Source organism: Erpetoichthys calabaricus, chromosome 4 (genome assembly GCF_900747795.2).
Source record: "Erpetoichthys calabaricus chromosome 4, fErpCal1.3, whole genome shotgun sequence".
Lineage (NCBI taxonomy): Eukaryota > Metazoa > Chordata > Cladistia > Polypteriformes > Polypteridae > Erpetoichthys > Erpetoichthys calabaricus.
Window position 1 is genome coordinate 277,193,270 of NC_041397.2, and position 19,143 is coordinate 277,212,412.

The 19,143-nt window shown below is 36.5% G+C and overlaps 1 protein-coding gene across 5 annotated transcripts in view; it reads left to right on the forward strand.

Moving 5' to 3' along the window:
• Positions 1 to 1,620: 1,620 nt before the first annotated feature.
• Positions 1,621 to 19,143, forward strand: part of ofd1 (OFD1 centriole and centriolar satellite protein) — a 151,520-nt gene continuing 133,997 nt past the window's right edge. For 2 of the 5 annotated variants that reach the window (XM_028800839.2, XM_051927213.1), the window contains exons 1-5: positions 1,631 to 1,716; positions 9,643 to 9,745; positions 12,935 to 13,135; positions 18,325 to 18,393; positions 18,998 to 19,022. In XM_028800839.2, coding sequence (XP_028656672.1) covers positions 1,709 to 1,716; positions 9,643 to 9,745; positions 12,935 to 13,135; positions 18,325 to 18,393; positions 18,998 to 19,022 — 406 coding nt within the window. In that variant the 5' untranslated portion in view covers positions 1,631 to 1,708. Of the gene's footprint in view, positions 1,736 to 6,164; positions 6,320 to 9,642; positions 9,746 to 12,934; positions 13,136 to 18,324; positions 18,394 to 18,997; positions 19,023 to 19,143 lie in introns of all 5 variants that reach the window. The other 3 variants (XM_028800841.2, XM_028800840.2, XM_028800838.2) reach the window with 3 other exon arrangements.

Consider the following 19,143-nt stretch of genomic DNA (forward strand, 5'->3'; position numbering starts at 1 on the left):
ATTATAAGAAAAAACAACATACATTTTTGTATTGCAGTTGTACATAGTTGGAGAGCTTGGAACACCATACTGTACATTACAAAGCAAAACAGCATGATTGTTATAAAGCATAGTAAGTAGTAAGATAATAGACAAAATGTATGGCCTACAGCAAATATATCATTTATCAAGTTGCATATTTGTAAGTAATTATAAGTAATTAAAATATTTCAAAAAAACAGTGCAAATATACTGCACATTACGCATGCATTTAACCAAATGGTGACTGTTCCTACCATAGAATATAAAGGAATTAACTTATTCTTAGCCTGTTTAGTTCAATTTAAACTGTACAGCATTATGGCCATTCATTATATCATAAGTAACTCATGAAACAGCAAAGCATTGTAAGCTCATTTTCAAAAATCACTCAAGTAGTTCCTTTAGCATGGTCAGAGTGAGGGACGTTTGTCCTTTACAACTTTATGTTGTATATTAAAAATTGTGTTTGGTGAAGGTGTATAAGATAAAAGGACTGCTATGTTCAATGAACGTAACCCTCTCTCTGCTAAACTCACTATTTTAGCAATGCATAAATCTCACAACTATAGGTATTATAATATTCATCTCTTTTTACAATTTACATAGATGATAAAATACATCCATTTTGTGGTCTAGTTTTGACTGTTTAAATTGTAACTGACATATTTAAAGTTTAATATGAAATGGATGTACAGTACATATTACTAAAAGCTTACATATAATTTAGAGATTAAATATAAAAACATATCAGCAAGAGTGAGGTAAACTGTCACATTCCAAATAGTGATTTTAAATGTTTTTAAAGATTAAGTAGGCTATTACTTTAGGTAATTAGTCATTCAAACCTAAGCTATTTACATCACATATAAAATCTTTTTGGTGCCTTGCATTTTCCTTTGAATCAAAATTATTTCCACTTCCATCACCACTTCTTTAGTAACATTCTCCTTGACTAGAAATTAAGAATAGCTAAATATCCTGAATTTGCATTGTTTTATATCCTTATCTCAAGAGGGACTACATAGGCTCATAGCAAGTAGCGTGCCGCGTATTCATCACAGATTTTAAGAAAATTACAATGAATAATGAGCCGAATGGTTCGACCTCGTCACCTCACTCGTTGAAGGATGTCCGGTCCGGTTTTGAGACCCAGGCCGCTCCTGGCTGTCACCCGCTGTACTCGGGTCCCAATCCAGATGGTTAGTCGTGTGGTTGTTGCGGCAGCGCTTTTATTAGCGAATGCTCCCAACCTCTTCCCAGCGAATGACTTTCATATTTTCTTAAATAATAAGTATCACTTTACCTTTGGGGATAAAACTACTTTTTTCTTTGTGCAAGACATTATGTGATTTAATTTCGTATATTTTGAATTTTAAATGTTTATTTAAGTAGATTATTCCACAATTCTCGATAAAATAACGATGTCACCAAGACGATCGTTATTTGGATAAAATGAACGTTCACGCTGTATAGATTAGATGTGAGAAATTCAGACTCAGTAACCGCCCTGCTCTTCGATAGAACCGCTCTACTTGTGAGGAGCCAATCACAAACCGGGCCGAAGTAAACCTATCCGGATATAAAAATGTGCGTGACAGAGTTGCTTAGCAACGAGGGTTTTAACTTCCGGAGTAACTGTTCTTCAGTTCTGCTTGACTTCCCAACAGTAGTACTGTAGTTTACTTTCATGAAAGGGTAAGCATATCTGTTTGATGTAATGTCATTGTATTTTTTTTTCTTTCCAACTGCATTGAAGGCTGTGCTTTTAATTAAATTTTTGCTGCTTATGAAAATGACCTTTTCGAGTATGTTAGCTTTAAAAGTAATATGTGCGGAGCTGTTCAGAAGCATTTTATTTGGGCAGTGAAGTTCTTGGTGCAGATTAACGTAAATACAGTACTGTATAATAGAACGCATATCGTTAACTCAAATGCCGTGAAGAGCCTGGAATTTGTATTGCTTATTAAATACGTATGCTTACTCTGTGGTGGCACTTTTAAAAGCGTAAACCATGTATTAGCTGGTTTTATTAGTTTGTGTTGCCACTATGTTTAATAATTGAATCTTGTAGCATCAGAACTAGAAACGTGGCCTTATATGTAGTAACACTCAAGTCATACTGACCGCAACTGCTCTTTGACAAAAGCGTAAGGGTATTGTTGCAAATATATCTTTTGCATTTAAGAGTAGTGAACACTTGATGGTAGTATTTTCAGCAATTTTGAGTTGTTCAGTAGATCATACGTTTTTCGGTGCAGTTCCCACTACGGCTGTGAGGCTAGCGATCTGCACTGGCAAACTGAAGGCTGTCGGTTCAAATCCCTTAAACGACAGAAGTGACTTGCTCCGTTGAGCCCTTGAGCTAGGCCCTTAACCTGAAATTGGTTCGTCCTGGGTAGGACGTTAAACTGCATCCTGCTCAACAACCATTGGTGGCAGGGTTGGTACTCCATTCAAACTAGTGTGGAGCTGAGGTATCACCCGTTGCGCTTGGGTCCCAATCCAGGTGGTTAATCGTGTGGTGGGTACGACAATGCGCTAAAATCGGTGCATGGACCCAACCGTCTCCCCCTCTCTCCCTCTCCCTCTCCCACTCCCTCCCTCCTTCTCTCAAACTACAAATTTAGTGGGATTCAGATACGGATCCTTAATGTAACCTGTCATTGCTTCAAATTGGTGCCAGTCGTGTGTGCGTTGTACTACTGGATTTACACACATTACTAATACAGTCAACGAAATAAATCTAGTGTACAGTCCATTACTTAGTGGCACAAACGATTTGAAAAAGATAAAATGGGCTCATCTCGTCCTGGTCATCACTTGAACCTTTAGGTCAGTTAAACCTGTTGGGACATCTAATCTGTTTTCTTCCCATGTCCATAACCAGTAAGTAAGCCTGTCTTCTTCGCTAATTTACGTGTTCTTTCATATACTGTATGTAGGGGTGGGTAGGTGTGTGGCCATGTGCATAAATCCATACTTTTATTTGCACATCTCCTTTGTATTTGGACTATTTTGCAACTGATTATGTTTAACTTGGGTTATTTGTATGTGATGTTATAAGCAGCTCCAAAGCTACCAAGCTATATTCCTGTACATTAAGTGCTGTACTGGCAAATAAAAGTGATTCTGATATGGTAAGTTGAGAGAGTGTGTATTGTGTAACACTGCTGTCTCACTTGTTTAAAGGTTAAAATACAATTCTGTATGGAATTTGTAGGATCTCTCATCTCAAACACTTGCTGAACTGGTTGTTTGGTAAAAGTAAAATTGGTCTGGTACTTTTAGTGTGTGTATTCCAAGGGCTGGATACTGTACAGTGCTTGACTCCACCAGGTTATAATTTGGCCCCTGTAACCATGAAATGAAGTAGTAAAGTGTTACTAGGAAGTTAGTGGATGGAAGGGTAATTAGTAGGATTATTTCCCTAGTTTGGCAGTTAAGAGATACAAAACTACCATGTGTGGATACTACCTATTTATTTCAGCAGATTTCTTTCTTTGTTTATTGTCAGAGAATAATAACAGGAGACTCAATAGAGTAGTAAAATAGTAAAGAGAGAATACAGAGTTATTTAAGAAAGTAAAAATGTAATGTCATACATTAAGACGATGATGTTTTATGTTAAAAAAAGACTATTGTTCTCTTTGAATGCAACATTCTATTAATACACTTTCTCTTTTCATTTGTTATTAATCTTGTTCATGTTTGCTGGGAGCTAACTTTGAAGTCTATATAAGGCAGCAGTATATAAATAATGGCCAAAGGCACATGTAAATTAAAATATTTTAGGGATTTATATTTACACAAGGGGCAGATTTTGTAACTGTAAGCCCATGAGCCGTACAATTTGAGTTGTGGTTGAATGTTCGTAGGTGAAACAGAAGGTTACAGCAAATAAAGTGCCTTTCATATAAAGATGTTTGCCCTACAAGTACGCGTTTTAGGCTTGCTTTTTTTTTTTTTTTTTTTTTTTTTTTTTTTTCCCTCCTCCATTTTTACCATTTTACGGAATTGAATTGCTCCCTTTCATTCATTCATTTTCTGAATCCACTTATTCAAGTTTGGGGTTGTGATTGGGGTAAGTAGGGCCGATTCTTGCATTGTCTATAGCATATGGCTGAAATTGAGCCAGTAACATGACAACAGGCTATTATACATATACACACAATCACTCATACTAGACCAATTTCAAGTGTCCAGTCAACCTAACGTGCACATTCTTGGAGTTCTGGAGGGAACTGGTGACTCCAGTGGAAAATCCCAGATGGGTGAGGGGAACTTGCAAAACACACAGGGAGTGAATGGACTGTCAATTTCAGGTTGAGTGTATTGTTGTGTTTTGTTTTTTTTTTTTTTTTCTGTTTTTCCTGTTATGCCTTTAATGTATGAGAAAATGTATAGATTACTATGTACATCACTAAATGAATTATTTTGAATAGTAATATACATCAAAGATAAATAAAAATAGAATGAATTACAATAAAAGTTGATTTACAAGTTGGTTTTTAAAAATATTTTGCCCTTTTAATTTCATGTAAAAATAATTCATAAAGGTGCTAAAATTGACTTGGGTCACAATGTGAAGTTTTGGCTTGAAACAAATCCCAGATACCTCATAAAGTGATTTTGAGGGGTGGGGGTGTGTGGTTCTGTTTGGCTCTACTCTGCGCAATCTAAAAAGTAAAAGTACATAATAAACATAAATAAGGAATCTGCATGAGCATTTAATCTTTTTTGAACTGCTAAATAGTATGTCTGTATACTAGTTTATTTTTCTTAATGTCCTCATTCTGTATATTTCACATTCCTCCCACTCTTTCCACTCAGTAAACCAGTAGGTGGCTACTCATACCATCTATGCACTTTCAAAACCTGCTTAATCCAGTTTGTTATCACGGGAGCTGAAAACCTAGCCAATCAGCATCAAGTTCAATATGGAACTTACAGAGGTTGCAGGACAGATTCATATGTATAGACACTTCCATACACATTACTTTGGTTTTCTCTGTTTTCACATTCAGGACCTAGCTTCAAAACCAACTTTACATATAAGTGTTGTCATTAATTCCACATCACAGTTCACTGTCAGTATAAGACCACAGCTTTCAACAGCTTAGTAGTCACAATTTCGGTAATTACCACTAACGGCAATGGACTCTGAACCTATCTCTCTTGAAACCTCATCTTTTCATTAAAACTTTGTTGTCTCATCATCACCATAGCCGTCATTTGTGTTTCTTGATAGGGTTATATCACTATTAAATAACTATATTCCAAGCAACTCCTTGCAAGCAAGCCCAAAAACACCAGTGCCTCAAAGCAGGCAGCACTGGACAAGACACTTGAATAATAGAGAAGCATGTCACTTACAGTTGATGTTTAATGTTCTCTTTAACACCCTGAAACAAGCTATTGTTTAGACATGGGGCAAAAAGGGCATAATTAGAATGTGAAATCTTAGGTAAAATAAAATTATGGGTAGGTGTCTTGTCTGTAGTTGTGGTCTTAGCTGTTCAGCTGTGACTAGTCAGCCTAATTCAGAGACAGATCTAAAGGCTGGATAGTTTGATGGATTCCAACAAGATTGTATTTCAGAATGGTAAATATCTAAAGACAGGCAGTCCAGTAGCCACTGGGTAATGATAGATGTGCTTTTATCATGTTATTCAAATTCTGTTTTAAGAATTAGTCCAATATATGGTAATCTTATCCCATATGACTGTGTAACCATAATATTCTGGTAAGTTCTTGGTTATGTCATAGATGTTGTACTTGACCGCTCGCTCTGGCTTGTTTTGAAGTTTGTTTTTGTTTTTTTGGTTACACTAGAAAGGAGCCTTGTTTCATACTCCATGTGGCATCTGAAATGCTAGTTCTAGTTAAAATTAATTTATACTGTATGTGTATATGAGCTTGGGTGAAGTGGTGGCTCTGAGGCTGGAGATCTGCACCGGCAATTGGAAGGTTGCTAGTTTGAATCTCGTAAATGCTAGAAGTGGCTCTACTCTGTTTGGCTTTGGCAATGTAGGTGCTTTGATCCCATTATCCCTACTTAAGAGGATATGGATGGAATTTTTGTGTTATGTGACATGAGAAAATGAGTATTTCATAGTAATGACACTTTTTTTTTTTCTTTTCAGTCTTCTTTGTTTACATTGTATTTTTGCAAAGTTTCTTGGAATTATTCATAGAATTTCTGAGAATGGTTGTCTCCTGCTCCATATGTGACATCACAACAAGATTTTGGTGAGGTGGTCACAGATTGGTTATAGCTGTGGCTTCTGTGCAGATATAGGTCTGTATCCAAATTTCAAATTTCTATGCATTCTATTGTGGGACAGATGCTTAAAATGTTTGTATTTGTTTGCTTTGTGTAATACTCTTTTTATTTATATATAATATTCCAAATCAGAAACCATGGCTGGACAGTACGGTGAGGTCCCTGCTTAAAGTCCGGGACGCTGCATATAGGTCAGGCGACAGCCTGGCATATAGCAAGGCCCGAAAAGAGCTTAAATAAGGAATAAACCTGGCAAAATACAGATACAAACAGCGTATTGAGGAGTATTTTTTGATAACAATGACCCACGAAACATGTGGAGAGGCTTAAAGACCATAACGGATTATAAGCACAGCGATCAGCAGGTCAGCTATGACCCTAGTCTCCCTGACACCTTGAACGGTTTCTTTGCACGCTTTGATGCATCTAGCAGCAGGGAGACTGTACATCTTCCTTGGCTGGAGGAGCAGCATCAGCCTCTAGTCCTGCAAATACACCAAGTGAGGTCCACCATGAGGAGGATCAACACCCCAGAGCTGCAGGACCAGATAAGGTATCGGGTAAGACACTGAAAATATGTGCTGATCAATTAGCAGGAGTCTTTCTGGACATGTCAGCCTTTCTCTACAACTTGCAATGATCCCTGTCTGCCTCAAATCTTCCAGTGCCTAAAAAATCAGCGGTCACCTGCCTTAATGATTACCGCCCTGTGGCTCTGACCTCAGTAATAATGAAGTGCTTTGAGAGAATCCTCCTAAAGTACATCAAGGATGCCATCCCTGCTGGATTTGACAATCATCAGTTCGCCTACAGGAGGAAAAGATCTACAGAGGATGCCATCTCAATAGTACTTCATATAGCCCTGACTTATCTGCAGTGCCCTAACACTTATGTTAGGATGCTATTTGTCGATTTTTAGTTTAGCGTTTAACACTGTAATCCTGGACAAGCTGGTACAAAAGCTTCATAAACTGGGTCTGTCCACATTGTTGTGTCTGTGGATCAGGGACTTTCTCATCAACAGGCCTCAGGTGGTTAGAATTAGAGATCATACATCAGACACACTGGTTTTGAACACAGGCACACCACAGGGTTGTGTGCTCAGTCCAGCACTCTTCACGTTATTTATGCACGATTGCTCTGCCATCCATGCAACAAATATGGTTGTGAAGTTTGTGGATGATATAACCGTGGTGGGTCTCGTATCAGACAATGATGAGACTCACCATAGAGAGGAGATACAACACCTAGCACTATGGTGCTCAGCCAACAACCTCATCTTGAACACCAGCAAGACCAAAGAGGTCATTGTGGACTATAGGGGGTCCAGAAGAACAGAACATGCACCTATATTCATACATGAGGAGGTTGTAATGTGTGTGGACAATATCAAGTTCTTGGGTATCCACATCACATCGGATCTGACCTGGTCTTTGAACACAATTCACCTGGTAAAGAAGCCCCAACAAAGACTCTTCCTTCCTCAGGAAGATGAGACGTGCTGGATTCTCCTCTCAGCTGCTCACAAACCTCTACAGATCCGCTATAGAAAGCATCCTCTGCCACAGTATCAGTGTGGTACAGCAGCAGCACAGGACAGGAAGGACTTGGCACAGGTGGTGAGAACAGCACAGGGGATAGTGGGAAGTCCTCTCCTAGACCTGGACTCTGAATGTTCTGGAAGGGTGCAGAAGAGTGCCAAATGTATAGCTGCGGATCTCACCCATCCGGGAAGTGGACTGTTTGTACCACTACCTTCGGGAAAGCGGTACAAAAACATTAAAAGACGTACCAGCAGACTGAAAGACAGCTTTTTCCCCAGAGCCCCAGTTGATACACACACATACATCTACTCCTAACCTGCCCCCCTGTAGACATGCACACGCACTTTCCCTCGTAATCAAACGTACACACTTGTATTCCACCCCTGCAGACCCACGCACACAGATCACTGGTGTCTGCAGGTGTACTACCTCAGGAAAAGTCTGGACTTGATGATGTTTTATTGATGCTGTCTTTTATACTTATTATGTTTATTAATTAGTGTATTGTGTATTTTAAGTATTCTGCCTTGAAGCCGAGTCCTACCAAAAACAAATTCCATTTATGTGTATGCATAATGACAATAAAGAATTCTATCTATACACATACACACTGGAGAAACAGTTGTGCTGCACTACAAACTCTGTGTAAGCCCTTATTAACAATGTTCTGTGGGACTTGGAAACTGATACTTGTGAAAAGTTTTTTGTACAGTATATGCAATTGACAGATATTTCCATCAGTTACATTAAGTGTAACAAGTGTACATTAGCCTTTTTACTTTCATACTTGTGGTGAAAAACCACCTGGAACTGTCTTGTCATCCCCATTCTGGTTTTTAGGGGTAGTGTTAAAGCAGTATATACGTTACAGTATTTGTCCACAGAAAAGCCAATAGACCGATTCCAGCATTACACAGTATAAGCTATGAAGAAAACTCAAAAGAGCTTAATCTTTTCAATTTAAACCAACTGAGATTACATGATAGGAGTGTTTAAACCTTTGACAGTAACTACTTGAACAAAAATATATGTTCTACATAACAGGAATCCACTTTCTGTATTTCATAGGGGAATGCAATATTCTCTTTCATCTTAAAGTGGATAAAATCAGATCATCTTTACATGGATGTGTTCAGAATTTTTTCAGGAGTTGGCAAGAATTCATTACTGTACTTCTGAAGTAAACAGGCTGGGCCTGTGCTGTGCCGTTTATTTTATTTGCTGTTTTATCCTATATAAAGAATCCGTTCAGGTGGGACTTGTAAAGCTCCCTTAGTTGGTTGTTTGAGTGCCGAGTTTCATGGATTATCTTTGGGGCCTACTATTGTATTTGCTATGTTATTTTCATTTGTTTGATTAGATTATATTTTGTTAGTATGTTCTGTTTCCTAAATAAAAGAATTACTAAAAATGAATTGGAATCAACAAGCTATGTTGGGCTGGGCGCAGTGGCTTCATTGTGTTAAAACGTTTCTTATGTTCTGAATTGTAGTATGAGGTTACATTTTTGAAATTCAAAGAGGGGTAACTAAATTTGATTTTATTTTTTTTTGTCTAAGTCTGTTTGTCATAGAAATAAAGTAGGCATAAATTTTATTTTTTTGATCAAATCAAAACGCCTATGCCATTGGTAGTGTGAATTCAATTTTGTACCGGTATCAAAAAAAAAAAATTCATCTTCACTAGTGGATCTTTTATTATTCAAGTAGAATTAATCAAAAAATTTAAGAAATATTTTAACATTTTTTTTGAAATTTTAAAATTTTTATGAGTTTCTTTTTTTTTCCTTCAAAGAAATACAATGTCAACTAGAAATAAGGAAGAAATTTCCCCTGAAGAATTGCGCAAGAGGCTTTATCAGACATTTAAGACTCGTGGTATTTTGGATACATTAAAGGTTTGGTGTATTTTTTTTTTTCCCCACCTTAATCCTATGCTAAATACTGTGTGAATGTGTTTTTCTCTGCATGTATTGTTCTGAATTTTTTTATTTATTTAACACAGCAGGGTGAGTCCAAATTATGTTAACATTTGAATGGTGGAAACAATTTATTCACAGAACATACTTCATATGTGCAAGATGATTTGCAGAAATATCTCAACCTGTTCGTCATCATGTTCAACACACAAAAACCAACGAGCAACAGTACCATTTAAAGCCCGGACACACATTTCACGGGGAATAGATGATTCCACAGTCAGTATTCCGTCCTTCAGGTCATTGATATCATGAACTTTCCTGCTATACACTCACTCCTTCACCATACCCCATAACCAGAAATCAGAGTGTCAAATCAGGGGAGTGTGGAGGCCATGGCAATGGTCCACCATAACCTATCCATCAACCTGGAAAGGTGTGGTCTAGATAAAAAGTATCTATTAGTGTTAACATAATTTTCACTCACCCTGTACTTTAGCAAAAAATGAATGCATTTTGTGCGATGTGTGCTTACAAGTGGGTGATTTGGATTTATGGATTATTTGACATGAGTAACATGGGATTTTTCATGGGAAAGGCACTATATAAATAAAATGTTTTATTATTGTTGTTGTTATTATTTTTCATTGAGTAGTTTATAATGTTTGGTGTGATCCAGCTCTCCTCTCCATACAGGTAGATGCCCATTCTGTCAGAAAGTTGATCTCTGTTCAGAATGAAAACATCAACATTTTTTTCCTGGATATGCACTACATACCACATGGGATAAGTAATACATATATTAAAATAAACATCATCTTTGGGTGTTATTTTTTTTTTTTTCTCAAGTATCACTAGGACACATAACCATCTCCACTACACAAATGTTTCAACTCCTATAAAATCTGAGTAATCTTGAAAAATGTTTGTAGCTATTCCCCTAAAGACTTAGGAAGGGTGGGTTGAATTTTGACCTTCAAATATTATGAAACACTAGGGTTCCCGAACTACAGCTGCATTCTAGTTGATCCTTATTTTTGCATATCTGATATTAAGTTGACTCGGTTTAAATATAGGACTGCCTTAAGGATGAACCATCTTTCTTTTTCATAATTTGGATAGCATTTTCGAGGATCTGGGTGATGCATTTATTTCCATTACTTACATATTAGAATGTCATCTTTTAGTTATTTGACCCAAATCTCTTACATGTACTCAAGTAGTTCTCCGCTAAGTGTGTCATAACTGGGAAGAGACTTTTCCAGGAGAAATCAGACAGTTCAGATTTACAAGTGTAAAGTGTTTGTTGGCCTGCAGGAATTAGGGATGGGTTTCAGCTGCCCGGAGTTGTAGAATTTAAGTACTCTGGTGTTTATTTATGGGGTTTTTAAGATTAGTCCTGGCAACCTACTTAGCCCCCCCTCCCAGTCATGGCTGTAAGGTTTTATTCCAGTCAAAGGTTGCTTTAATAGGACTTGTACCTTAATTAAGGATACAGTTATTTCCCAGTTTTTACTTTAGATTTTGCTGTTAATTCAGAAAGTACAAAATTGGGTTTGGTAATTTTTATTGTAGCATAGCAAGCATTTGCATATGTCATATGGGGATAATTCAGTATATTCTTATTTTGCATGGTTTGGTTATATAAGACATTATATACTAATGAGCATGCTGGCTGGGAGGGCACCAACGCAGCTGGAAATTTTCATGATTCAGGCTCATTTTGTTTTTATTTGTTGTCATTATTAGCATACAATGAGGGGTCAGTTGCCACAGGTGAAAAGGTAAATTTAATAGAAAATAGATTTAAATATTTAATGAGTTTTGAGGGTAATGACCAAAAATGTTTTAGCTGGTTCATATGAATTATTATTGTTTTCTGTGCAGTTGTAGTGTGGCTGTCATTCCTTTTAACAATATAGACATCAATTCTGAAGAACTTTGGTAAAGAGCTAATCTTCTGTCTGGATCAAGAAGAACCACACCAGTCCCTGGGTATCTGTGATGTTCTTTGGATAGTTGACATATCAGATTTATTCCTGGTATGGCTTATATGGAGAAGACACATTTTGAGAAAGGGTGCATCCCTCAAAATGTGCAGAACAGCCATGAGTAAAGCATTCTTATCATTTCTGATTTTGGTTGTAACTAGATTTTTCATTGGGCCTAAAACTTGTAAGATAATAAATAAAACAAAAAAGAAAAACTAGATTTACATGATAAATCTTTTTGAATGAAATTTTATTTTAAAGTATTGGCATATAATATATAATGTTTAAAAAATCTTGAAAAGCTGAGTAAGAAAACATTGTGTTTATTTAGATTTAATGCACATGATATAACAAACTGCTACTTGCACACAAAAAAAATAGACTGCTTGTGTTACAGATATGTCTGGTTTAGTTTCCCAAGCTCAAAAATGCCAGTTGGTAGAAATTTTATTGTGAAAGATTTGCTAATATTCTTTTTGATTTTTCACTTTTGCTGAAAACCGGAAAGCTAATTGTAAAATGCTAACAATTAACATCATATCCTCACACCTGCATAATCCAGATCTATCCATAGCTGTAACCGCCCCTGCCTGTTGTGCCAATCCATTCCTGGGCCCTCTCATGCACACGCCCACATGTACAATCAAAGCCAATTTGAGAATTAAAATTTTTTTTGTTGTTTTTGGGAATACTGTGTGAACATTTGCTGTACTACTGCCAAGCACTACCTGGAATACATTTAAGAATAATTTGATATTCTATGGTGTAAATTGCAATTTTAAATGAATTGTGGCTGCTCAAATGAGAAAAAAAACGGATAGCCTAACCAAACTAAAAAGCATGCCCCCTTAATAAATATGCTCTGTGTGTTTTATTTTTATCTTGGAAAATGTTTGTACCATCTTAATTTAGCATGTTTTATTTACAAATGGGTTTTTGTTTTGTATGCAAATGTGACACCTTTTATCATGGCATTAAATGTGCTTGTGTTAGCACCTCTACCAGTATTCTGTGTCAAGATTATTCTTGGGTAGACCTGTTACTGTTGTGTTATACCTTGCACATTTTTTCTTGAAGATGCAAATGGTCATTAAAATATATAATTTTTCTTTTAATATATAAGTTGTTTATTATCATTGTTCCCTTTTTTTTTTTTTTTTTTTTTTTAAACAAATAGATACAGCTTCGAAATCAACTAATCCACGAGCTTAAGCAACCACTTATTGGTGGGGATGTCCCTCTGAAAACGGTTATTGTGCAAGAAAATTCTTTCCTACTTCATGCCTCAAACAGTTTGGTTGCAGATCATCTGCAAAAGTGTGGCTATGAATACTCATTGTCTGTTTTTTATCCTGAGAGTGGCTTGGAAAAGACAAAGGTACAGTAACATCCTTATTTATCCCCTTTTTACTTTTGGAATGTACATAAATAAATAATAATCATTTTGTGCTTTTCATTATCACAATGTTTCCTGTGCTTAAATAAAATAGTACCCTTGCCAATAATCCAGATTTCTTCCCCAATTCAAGATGACGAAGTAACCGAAGTATTTTAAGATGGTCTTAATTTGCTTGTTAAAAGAATGAAACATCATCAAGAATTCCTAATAGTAATGGAGGAATTTAATGCAAAGGTGGGAAAACTAAGAGAAGATAAGGGCCATATGGATTTGGTGAGAGAAAGCAAAATTGGGAAAGACTTCTAGAATTCTCAAGGAAGCATAATTTAACAGTCACAAATACATGCATTTTCTTTCTCTTTGAACCAAGAGACACCTGGATGTTGCCATATAGGCTACATCATAGTAGATACTTTTGAAATAATGTTAGAAATAGTATGGTAAGACTATGAGCTGATTGTGGATCTGACCACATCTCAGTAGTTGCATCATTTAGAATTAAACTAAAGAAAACCAAGAAAAAGAAGACAATAAATAATGAAAATACACAACACTGAGGAAGTTCTAAGAGTGGCATACAGGAAAACTATTTTGCAAAATCTAAAAAAGAAAAATGTATAAAGAGCAAATGCAGTATGTGAGTATCAGCAATCCGATAAAAAGGATTGGATGATGGTAAAAAAAAATTGAAGCAATGCAATAAAGAATGAAATATAAACTCTTATTCACCAAAGCATTTAAACATGTATAAAGTATATAAAATTCTACATAAACAAATTCAAAAGGAATGTAGAAGAGCCAAAGAATACTTTGAATATAAATGTAAAAGGTTAGAGGAATTGGATATAATAGGCCATTACTATATGAATATTTAAAAGAACTAACTCTCAATAAAAGTAATACTATGAACTGGAATTAAGGGTGAACATGGGAATATAATCACAGATGGTGAAGAACTTTTGAAAAGATGGGCAGAGTACAGTCATATGAAAAAGTTGGGGAACCCCTTTCAGCCTGCATAATAATTTACTCTCAACAAAAATAAGTGGTATGTCTTTCATTTCCTAGGAACATCTGGGTACTGGGATGTTTTCCGAACAAAGATTTTTAGTGAAGCAGTATTTAGTTGTATGAAATTAAATCAAATGTGAAAAACTGGCTGTGCAAAAATTTGGGTCCCCTTGTAATTTTTCTGATTTGAATGCATGGAACTGCTCAATACTGATTACTTGGAACACCAAATTGGTTGGATTAGCTCATTAAGCCTTGAACTTCATAGGCAGGTGTGTCCAATCATGAGAAAAGGTATTTAAGGTGGTCAGTTGCAAGTTGTGCTTCCCTTTGACTCTCCTCTGAAGAGTGACAGCATGGGATCTTCAAAGCAACTCTCAAAAGATCTGAAAACAAAGATTGTTCAGTATCATGGTTTAGGGGAAGGCTACAAAAAGCTATCTCAGAGGTTTAAACTGTCAGTTTCAACTGTAAGGAATGTAATCGGGGAAATGTAAGGCCACAAGCACAGTTGCTGTTAAACCCAGGTCTGGCAGGCCAAGAAAAATATAGGAGAGGCATATGCACAGGATTGTGAGAATGGTTACAGACAACCCACAGATCACCTCCAAAGACCCGCAAGAACATCTTGCTGCAGATTGTGTATGTGTACATCGTTCTATAATACAGTGCAATTTGCACAAAACATATGTATGGCAGGGTGATGAGAAAGAAGCCCTTTCTGCACTCACGCCACAAACAGAGTCGTTTGTTGTATGCAAATGCTCATTTAGACAAGCCAGATTCATTTTGGAACAAAGTGCTTTGGACTGATGAGACAAAAATTGAGTTATTTGGTCAAAACAAAACGCTTTGCATGGCAGAAGAACACCGCATTCCAAAAAAAACACCTGCTACCTACTGTCAAATTTGGTGGAGGTTCCATCATGCTGTGGGGCTGTGTGGCTAATTCAGGGACTGGGGCCCTTGTTAAAGTCAAGGGTCAGATGAATTTAACCCAATATCAACAAATTCTTCAAGATGATGTTCAAGCAACAGTCACAAAGTTGAAGTTACACAAGGGTTGGATATTCCAACAAGACAATGACCCAAAAAACAGTTTGAAATCTACAAAGGCATTCACGCAGAGGGAGAAGTACAATGTACTGGAATGGCCGTCACAGTCCCCTGACTTGAATATCATCGAAAATCTATGGGATGATTTGAAGCAGGCTGTCCATGCTTGGCAGCCATCAAATCTAACTGAACTGGAGATATTTTGTATGGAAGAATGGTCAAAAATACCACCATCGAGAATCCAGACACTCATCAAAGGCTATAAGAGGCGTCTAGAGCCTGTTATATTTGCAAAAGGAGGCTCAACTAAGTATTGATGTAATATCTCTGTTGGGGTGCCCAAATTTATGCGCTTGTCTAATTTTGTTATAATGCATATTTTCTGTTAATCCAATAAACTTAATGTCACTGCTGAAATACTACTGTTTCCATAAGGCATGTCGTATATTAAAAGGAAATTGCTACTTTGAAAGCTCCGCCAATGGTAAACAAAAATCCAAAGAATTTAGAATTAAGAGGATTTCCCAAACTTTTTCATATGACTATATGGAAGAATTATGTAGTAAGTCTATAAGAGAAGGCACAGACTGGAGAGAAATATTAGTAGAACAAAATTATAAAAATGAAGAAGAAATTAGACAAATAATAACAGATTTGCCCTGTAGTAAAACTTAAGGAATTGACCAAATACCAGCACCAGGGAAATGGGGAGAGTTATTAACAGAGCTAAAGAATAAAATCTAAAATACATAGATAGTTACAAAAGATTCCATCAACAGGCAAAGCCAAAGATCGAAACATGTACAAATCTAAAATACCGCTTAAAAGAATTAAACCAAGTTAGACAATGTATGCATGGCCTAACATTCAGAAGTAATACAAATAATGAAATTACATGTGTTAAGTTCATGCTTTGTAAGAGCGCTTTACGATGAATTTAAACGAAGCACGAGATGCCTGTGGTGTCTCAGTAGCTTTCATACACCGCAGATTGTAATTCAAGTGATGTGAAAATGGCATTGATGTGTGTCAGTGGTTGATGGTCTGTAATTAATTGTTGCTCAGTTTTCTTAAACATAACATTTCTGAAAGTCTCCTCATAAGAATAATATCCCCTTGTCACCACAGCTGTTTGTAATCGCCATTGAGCCATTGGCTGTTCACTTTTGAAATGCATCAGAGATAAAAGGGATTTTCAGAGAAGCACTTGAACAAAAAATGTCTATATGCAGATGATATTGTACTGTATATATCAGACCCACAAAATTCTGTGGCTGCAGCCCTAAATGTACTAGCAGCATTTCAAAAGATATCTGGACTCAAAATTAATTAGAACAAAACTGCTTTTTCCAGTGAATTCTCTAGTAAACAGCATTAGATTGGACACCTTCCCTTTTATCATTGCGGATCAGTTTGAATATGTAGGGGTAAGCATCACAAGTAAATATAAAGCTCTTTTTCAACAAAATTTTGGTGTTTGCATGAACAAAATTAAACAAGATGTGCATAGCACATGCGGTGGTGTGCTGGGGAGGCAGCATTAAGAGGAAAGACGCCTCACGCCTGGACAAACTGGTGAGGAAGGCAGGCTCTATTGTTGGCATGGAGCTGGACAGTTTAACATCTGTGGCAGAGCGAAGGGCGCTCAGCAGGCTCCTATCAATTATGGAGAATCCACTGCATCCACTAAATAGTATCATCTCCAGACAGAAGAGCAGCTTCAGCAACAGACTGCTGTCATTGTCCTGCTCCACTGACAGATTGAGGAGATCGTTCCTCCCCCAAACTATGCGACTCTTCAATTCCACCCGAGGGGGGGGGGGGTAAACGTTAACATTTAACATTATACAAAGTTATTGTCTGTTTTTCACCTGCATTATTATCATTCTTTAATATTATTTATTGTATCAGTATGCTGCTGCTGGAGAATGTGAATTTCCCATTGGGATTAATTGAGTGTGTGTGTGTGTGTGTGTGTGTGTGTGTGTGTGTGTCTGTCTGTCTATCTAGATGGACTACCCTCCCCTTTAACAGGGGGAATTAACACTGTTAAGATGAATATCCTCCCTAAGTTTCTGCTTCCATATACATTAACAAATCATTTTTTAAGAAATTGGATTCAATCGTAACCTCATTTATTTGTCATTTGAAATATCCACACATCCAAAGGGTGACCCTACAGTGACCTAAATTAGAAGGCAGCATGGCTTTACCTAATTTTCAATTTTATTACTGGGTGGCAAGCATACAAGCTATAAAAACCTGGACATTGACACAAATAGATGAACACACACTAGCTAGGTCTGCAATAGAAATGAAATTCTGCAGTACCTCTTTGTATTCCTTGCTTTGTACACCAGTAAATACAAGGTATCGTCAATATAACAACATAAATCACATTAAGAAACTTTCTTACTTTCACCTCCGTAACATATCCCGTGTTCGCTCCTTCCTCTCCTTCTCTAATGCTGAGAAACTTGTCCATGCTTTTATCACATCCCGATTCGATTATTGTAATTCCCTACTGGCAGGTGCCCCTTCTAATCTTCTATCTCAGCTCCAGCTTATTCAAAACTCAGCTGCAAGAGTCCTTACTCGAACCAGCAGCAGCGAGCACATCACACCCATCCTGCTCCGTCTTCACTGGCTCCCTGTGTTTTGCAAAGCCTGCAAGTGCGGTGAGTTTGCCTCAAACAGAGAGATGTCTTTTTGAGTTATCCTGTACAGACTTGCAACGTGGCACATACACGCACACAACCATCACTCCAAAAATGTCTAAATCCATTGAAAATTTGAAGTTCAAATGTTGACCCCTTCACTATACTTTCTGTGGTTTTCCCAAGTAAAAATGGATTTAAATAGAGGGATAATTTATTACTTCTTTTGGAATAATGGTTCTTTTCCTCATGGTTTTGGTGATTTAGATAAACTAGGCAGTATTTGGAGGTAATCTGAATAACATTACAAATAATCTGTGTAGGCTCAAAATCAACATTGATCACCTGATTTCTAACCAGATGTTTGTCTTCTGAAAGTTTATAGCATTTTGTTTAAAATTCATATTGTTTTACTAAAACATTCAAATGTTTTTATTGTTTAAGAAATTTTTAGTTGAAGACATCCTTCATCTTTTGAAAGTCAGCCCGAAATCTGAACTATATAATTCTTTAGTAAGTATTTTTTGTTTTGCAACCTTATTATGTGAAAATTGTTGTCTTGGTTGACATACGGATATTTTGGAAAATTTTTATATAATAAAAGTTAAATTGATTAACAATGCCATAATCATCACTCAAACAGTTGCATCTAATTTTTTGTTAGTATAAATACTTAAGATTTTAATTTAAAAGTTAGACTAGTATAATTCTGTGTGTGCTGTTAGTGGAAGAAATATTATTTCTGCATATTTTTATTATTGGTGGGATAGGCTACAACTTTTCCCACAATCCTCCCCTGGATAAACAGGTTAATAAAATGGGTGGGTGGGTGGAAAATTTATGGTAACGTGGTTTGTTGTAATCGCCCTACTCTTAAACTGTGTCTGCATATATTCTTTTAACTGTACCTTGAAATCTGTTTTTTGTGTTGTGTTTGTGCACACTAAATCTGAAAGCACATCCTAAGTGCTACTATTATCATTCATTTACAATCACAGTTTGTAAAAGGTGCCCATTACAGCTCAAAACCATAGTTTTGTGGACACTTCTGTCTGTGTCTCTATCTATCTATGTATGTATTTTTAATAATACAGATATTTTGTTTTCTTATATTTAGAATTCAAATGCACAGAATGAGAAAGGTAAGGATTTTGCTTTCTAATAATTTTCTTTTTAAAATTTTTATTTCCGTGTGCTTTTTGTTTATATAAAAAAAACCTTTGAAAAGTTAAATAATCTGTGATCCGCTTATGAATTGGCCTC